Source organism: Pygoscelis adeliae, unplaced genomic scaffold (assembly GCF_000699105.1).
Source record: "Pygoscelis adeliae isolate BGI_AS28 unplaced genomic scaffold, ASM69910v1 Scaffold245, whole genome shotgun sequence".
Classification (NCBI taxonomy): domain Eukaryota; kingdom Metazoa; phylum Chordata; class Aves; order Sphenisciformes; family Spheniscidae; genus Pygoscelis; species Pygoscelis adeliae.
The window spans coordinates 489682-496763 of NW_008824766.1; the positions used below are offsets into that span (position 1 = coordinate 489682).

Sequence of the window (7082 nt, forward strand, 5' to 3'; positions counted from 1 at the left end):
GAAAGAGATGAAATGAACTGACCTGACCTCAGCTCAGTGATCCACTACAAAACTGTTACTTGGGAGCTGTCATCACTGTCCATACAGGAAGGATACAGCATTACTTCCCATAAAGTTAAAAAGCCCCTCTAATAGCTACAGATGTGGTGCTTTTCTAAAACATCTGAGACAGAGTACTAGGCTAGAAGAACCACCGGTCAGACCCAACGGATGTTTTTTTTATGTGGAAATGGACATGGAAGCTTGATCAGAATTCCACTATTATCATCTTTCATGTCTGTCACTCTGAACCCATCAGCTTCCTTTTCAGCAGGAAAATGTAATTCCTGTTGTCACCTTTAATTTTTCTGAAATATCATTACATGATCCAAGTCAACCAAAACGTAGACTCTTGTAGAATATCTTGATTATAATGGAAAACTGGTGATTAGAGTCAGGTATTTCTTTGATACAGCAATATTTATACAAATCTGAAACAGGGCAATACATGGAAAAAGGAACTGCCTAAACCAACAATTTCCTTGAAAACACATCAGAAATTACTTCCACTGAAGATCCCAGGAATTCCTATCTGGCTTTCCTCAGACGGGGAGAGTACTGCTACAAATGGTAGCAGTACTACCCCTACTACCTGGGCTTTTGTCATCATCTCAAGAGCCTCAGCAAGCTTCACTGACAAAGAGAGAAGTTGCCTGTAATGCTGAACTGATCACTAGAACAATCATCTTGCTCACAAGATGGATTTTAGTTCTGGACCCCTCCAGAAGGGACCTATTTCTTTATTTCTGCAGAGGCCATCTCCCTTACCCAGCGCAGAGCCTGCAGTAAGAAAGCCTTGAGACGATCACTCCCTGTAACCAAATCTTTCTTCAGCTTCTCATAATCCAAAGAGGGCAACAATGGCACATCCTGCATCTTCCTACAATGCAAACGGGAAAGACAATTAATCAGAATTCTCTCTTCTTATTCACTGCAGCTGATGTTACTGAGGTGAGAAGCGTCAAAACAGGAAGTCTGTTTCAGGAAAAGAGCTTCCACATTTTTACACATCTGTTACTTTTATTAACGTTACCATGTTAGAACAACAGACTTTTTAAACTTGGACTTATTTTTTCACTATGCATGCAGCTCATTTACCATCATAACTTGCAGACACTAAACTCTGACAACTAGCCAGTTGATGATCTGAGCTTTTTAGTGGCCCAAAACAGTACAGTAACATCCTTTTTTGCCCTGTGTGGACCACAAGGGCATGAGGGCAGCAGCTTGTGGCTCTTGGCACACAGTTACAAACAGACACAGTAACAAGCTGCAGCTCCAACTTTACCTCTAAGCCCTCAGGCACACAGAAATGTCTTCTCCAAGGCAAAGGTGGTAGGCTGAATGGATTTTTACAGACAGGACTATGCTGGCTTAACGTAAGACTTAATACAGGACCACTTTCCATGCACCAGTACTATCTTGCTATTTTGAGTTTTAATACTGCAATAGAAGTTTCACCTAACAAAATTGCTTCCAGCCAATGCTTTAATTTTAATATTTAAATATATTCCACTAAACAATTTTTACTCCTATCTTCCTATCCTACCACTTTTCAAAACAAACTTTGTTATATGTATAATTGTCCCTTTACCTTGTAAACAACAGAAGGATCAAAACAGTGTCTCAAAAATTTAATAAAACCTTCACCTCAGATATACCATCTCTATTCGATCTTATAAGCCAAAATTTATTAAGTCAGTCACAAAAAAATTAAACTCGAAGCACCCAAAAATCCACTTTACCGATTCCCTCTTTTCCTGGATTTGTGAGAAGCAAACCAATTACAACAACAGTACTGTACTGTGCGGAAACAGTAAAGAAAATACAGCAACCAACTCACAGGTGTGGAGTGGCAGATTTACTGGATTAGCAAAATAGGATGTTACTGAACCTGCCCAACAGAAGAATACAGATCACACAATATTTACACACGATGTTCACTGAGGTCAGAGGAAGCACACGGAGGACGAGTGATTCCCATTTGCAGACAACTGGCAGTGCACTTCAGTTTACAAACCCCTCCTCCTCTTCTCTACAGATGTAAGTGAAGCTCAGCAATAAATACTTACACAGGGGCTAAAGATGCTCTTAACATTGTGGAAGCCTGGATCACAAAAAGAAAGGAAAAAAGAAATCACAACAGATTAGTCCAAATTTCACGCCAACAGTGTTACTAACGAGGTCCACAGTGAATTCTCTCACTGAGGTTCTGCAGTTCTTTTCCTATACAACCTATGTTGCAAAATAGAAACACAGCTAAAGAAAGAGAGGACTTCAATGTTTCTTTTCCATTAAAGTGTTTCACAGGTAAAAACCTCTTTTGTTATGATCTGGCTATGTTATCTTCACTGTCATACTCCAAAAATTACCTACACTTGAAGCATTTTAAAAAAATAAGAGGAAAAAAGTGAGTAGAAACTACCATTTGAAGCCCACTGAGGAAGATGAAGAACTTGCTAAACACATTTATTGACTTCACAAATTTTAATACCTTAAAGTTGCAATAATATTCCACTGGAGACATACCATGTATTACAGCATCCAAATTTACTATAATCCTTTATTTCGACACTAATGTTACCAGAGTGCCTGTTGCTACTAATATATACCCCTATATATAACTATTACTATGTAAAGAAAAGACAATGTATTCCAGCATGGATAAAACCGATATGGAACAGCATGCCATTTCTCAGTGGTTCTGCCTAGGTCAAGTTCAATTTAAGCCTGGATATTTCCTCTCTGATGCAGTGTGACACACAGCATATGCAGCCACCACTGCCGCACAAGTCAAAACTTAAAAATATCAACACCATATAAGCGTGGTCTGCTTCAGTAAATATTTTTTTGCTAGAGCTAATTGTAGGTGAGCCAAGAAGCAGCAATTCTGGCATAAGGGTGCTTCATATCATGCATTCTGATGTCAACTGCATGCCATATTCACAGAATATTCAGTGTCGTCTCTTTGTGTTGATCTCACTACTCACTTTCTAAAAAATCTCTCATTACCACTTACGCCTTTAAAACCGGTCTTCTAACCTAGCCTCTTTCAGTGGGAGCTATATAATTGATGTCTATTGTCAGATTTAAAACTGAGGGATTTAGGAGACAAAAAGCATGAAATACCATAGAGAATATTGAATTACACCAGCTGCCATATTCTTGAACACTGTACCTCATGGGTATCCTTCGTAATACAAGGAACTGCTCTCTTAGATGTGAAATAAGCTTATACGCACATTGGAAAGCATTTTATATTATGTTTAAATCAATGAATGACTTGTACACAATAGACAATTAACAGGTCATACACTTCAAAATTAACCTGTCTTGACAGCAGTTCTCAAATCAGTTTATTTTACACAATAAAAGAGTCTTTCAAATTATCATAACTACCTGAACTGTTTTCCCCTCATTTATTTGTATTCATTTGCCTTAGCATTTTTGATAAATATCAGAAGTTAACTTTTATTTAAACAGAAGTTTTCCCAGTCAAAACCCATCAGCTTGTACCTGAGTGTGCAATGAAATCACAAATCATTTTCGTTGCCTTCCTCAGTACCCTTCTCCATTAAAGAAAACAGGGAAGAAAGTGACTATAGTCCGTTAAAGCAAAAGAAATGACAGAGCCCTTGAAGATGAGAAGGTGAGACAAAGAACAGTAGTGAGAAAAGAAATAGGGCAGGTCACTAAGAGTAAATAGATGTATGTAAAACCTCTCTGCTTCTCAGCAAAGTCCTTTTTGCCCACCGTTTCTTTGCTGCCTTAGAAAGAAAAACACGTGCTCCAACCAAAATCTAACTAAAGGATATATAATTGGTAAAGATACATGCATCACCCTTCCACACAAATAAAACTTTTTGGCAAGTGTAAGATTTTGCAAGCTTTTATAAATTTCAAACTACAGAAACTTCAATTGGAAAAACATTTGGATTTTTTAAAAATCAATCAGATCAAGCAGGACAAAGTCCTATTAATTCCCAAATGACTTTTTAAGCCGGCAGATGGAGCACAGCAAAGCACTTAGTACGGTTTGGCTCTGTAGTCTACCTACACCAAAAAGGCACCACACAGTGAGGCAGGCCCTACGCTGGAGCTCTGAGGGACGGACCACCGAGATGGAGAACCTTCTTGTCCAGCACTCTTTTCTGATCAGACCCAACTTTATCAGTCTAGAACCTGCACAGGAGGAAGGAAGTTCTCTCAGGCGTTTGGTGTTTCCAGGAAAGCGATACGGATACAGTTCATATTACGTCAGGTTCAATGAGGCAAAACAGAAACGGTGAGAAGTTTTTCAGGGCTAGTTTGTCCTTCACTGCATCTTCATTTCTGAATCTGACTGACTAGATGCAGCACCACTGATAAGCAGAAAGAATGCAACCATGTTACAGTCAGAGATTTCCTCTCTTCATCTTCATCTATATGATTGCAATTAGTCTTAAGTAAGCTAACCTGTATCCGTCCAGTATGGCATACTGAGTAAGACATTGGCTTGGGTCTCAGGAGATACGCTTCTAGTCCTGATTCAGCTACCGACTACAGACGGAATTTAAACATGTCGTTTCACATCTCTGGGCCTTGATTTTTCTCATCTGGAAAGCATGTTTTTTGAGATCTACCAATGAATGGCAGTGTGCAAGAGCTAAAAATTATTATTTTGCAATTAAACAATCGAATGCTCGTGGCACAACCACCACAAACAGAAACCCAACAGATTTAGTGTTTGATTATGATGAAATAATTCTGCAAAATAAGTTAACTACAGCTGGTACAGTATAGTAACAACTCTGATACAAGTATTTTCCTGTTTTAGAATCTATTTAGGCCTCTATTTTAAGTAATTTTACGGGAACAAAAATTGCAGTAAAACATCACTAGAGAATTCTATTTCTTCACTGGGCATTTTTTGGCAGTTACGCAGTCCAGCAGCTCTCCTGTGGCTCGTAGGGCTATGATTTCAGGGTCCGCACTACTTTGGGTCAGACAGCTGAGGCACCCTGTGAAGCACACAGCCACACAGCGTGCCGAGGGACAGCATCACGTGCTCTCCATCTATTGCTAAATGGGTCTGAAGAGATTTTTAGTCAGTTTAATTTTCAAACAAGTGATCCAAATATAGTACCGCTGAGTGCTGGTCATTCAGTTTAACATCCAGGCTACCTCTTGCCACAGGGTCTCAACTTTTCATCTTTTTATCCTCGTTTTTAAAGAGGAAAGACATGCGGTACCCCAGACCCTCAGAACCCCCCTATCCTGCCAGCCTTTCCCTTCCTCGTACCATGGCCTCTTCAGGCCTCTCGCTTCCAGACCACCGTCAGTCTGGCCAGCACCACTTCTGCACCCATTCCTTGGCTGCTTTCGCCACCTCCTGCAGCAGCAGCAGCATCAAGGGGCACCTGCCCCAGCACAGAGCTCGAGCTGATACCCCCGATGGGCCATAACGGGTTGTACCAAGCCTCACACATCATTTTGAATGCTGGCAGATTTGACCAGTTGGAAGCAGCAGTTCCAGCAATAGGAAGCACTGGGTTATGGACTCAGGTGGAAATTAAGCCTGGGGAATACGACCCATACTCTGCTGAAAATTTCATGGCTTCCTTCGCAGTAACGTTTCTAATTAAAAGAGCGAAATACAGACCTGTCCTAACGTTTAATTTTAACTTGGTTTAATACTCCTATTCCTTAAGCAGAGTGCTCTTCGCCTCAGAAAGTGCCTTGCTCCACACGAGCAGGGAAGGGTAAATGCGCGTTATGGATTCCCTAGCAGGCAGCCCACCAAAGCAAATACACTTCTGCCTCAGCACCTCCTTTCGCATTTCACTACATAGTACTTGTTTGTTTGTTTCCGTTTCTCCTCTTTGGTATGGATCTGAGATGTCCCAATCTCAGGATATTTACCCAGTTAAATATCTTTACGTAACCTAACCCCAAAAAGCTGTGTTAAGCGCTAGCTCTTGACTTGAGTATTAGCTTTAACAAAAGGAAAACCGCACCTCAAATACAGCTGGGTCCTACAAATCAGCTCTTGGGCTTACTTACATCAGCGCACTTACTTTATTTAAGACATATAATCTAGCCAGTGGAAAAAGGTCATCATCTTCACTAGTATCTCTGTACACAGCAGATCCAAAGCTAAGCTTCCACATGCATTACTTCTGGTGGGAGTGCCAGCTGAACCAGCCTTCACCCCTCTCAACACATTGCTACCACAGAAAGCAAAAGCAAGAGGTTCTCGGGAACAAAAACCTGCCCTACCACCAAATAAATAACAAAGCTCTTTTTAAGTTCTTTGTAAACCTTAGCCATATGCTTTTAAAAATGGACTTCTGCGTTGCAGATACATGTAAAACCATGAAACCTCTTAAAATTATTTTTAGGAACAAAGGGATACATTTAACTGAGGAAAAGGTTAATATTGAAGTCTGGAAGTGGGCAGAATAGAGCCTACTTCAGCCTTTTGGTTTTTTGATCATCACAGATCTGTTCTTCTCTTTCCTGGTGTTCATTCTCAAATCTAAACGCTGAACTCCGATATCTTGTAGTTTCTGTGGCAATAGTGCAAAAACTCCAACTGTACTGTGTTTTTGAGAGAGAGAGTATTTGGATGCTGGAAAGTTGGGACTTATTTATAACGGCTGCTTTTAAATAATTGGACAACTAAAACCATCATCACTGTGCATTCATAGCCCTCAAAGCACTCTATAGAAAGTAAATTCTTAATATTCTTATAAGGTTAGCAGAAACATTACGATCTTCATCTCCAGGTGATGAATCCGAGGCCACAGACTGAAAGGCAAACAGAGTCAAAGGCACTGCTGACAGGTAACTTCCTCATTACACATTCATCATGTCAACCACCAGACAATGCCTCAATCAGCCAAGTTTACATAGCTCCTCTTTGCTACCAGTTTTCTTAGATTAAAAAGCATTTATTTCCTCAGCATTTTCTCCCAAGCCCTTTCCCCAGTCTTACCGTTCCTGGAACAGGTAAAATATTAATTCAACCTTTTGAGTACCAGTATTCCTTAAATTGCCAGTGA

At 40.1% G+C, this 7082-nt stretch overlaps 1 protein-coding gene across 1 annotated transcript in view; it reads right to left on the bottom strand.

Annotated features, from left to right (window-relative positions):
• ARMC9 (armadillo repeat containing 9) overlaps positions 1-7082 on the bottom strand; it is a 70571-nt gene that overhangs the window by 34979 nt on the left and 28510 nt on the right. The window contains exons 9-10 of the mRNA XM_009323592.1: positions 2112-2146; positions 808-919 (exon numbers count right to left, since the gene is read on the bottom strand). Of these exons, the coding sequence (XP_009321867.1) occupies positions 808-919; positions 2112-2146 (147 nt within the window). The remainder of the gene's footprint in view (positions 1-807; positions 920-2111; positions 2147-7082) is intronic.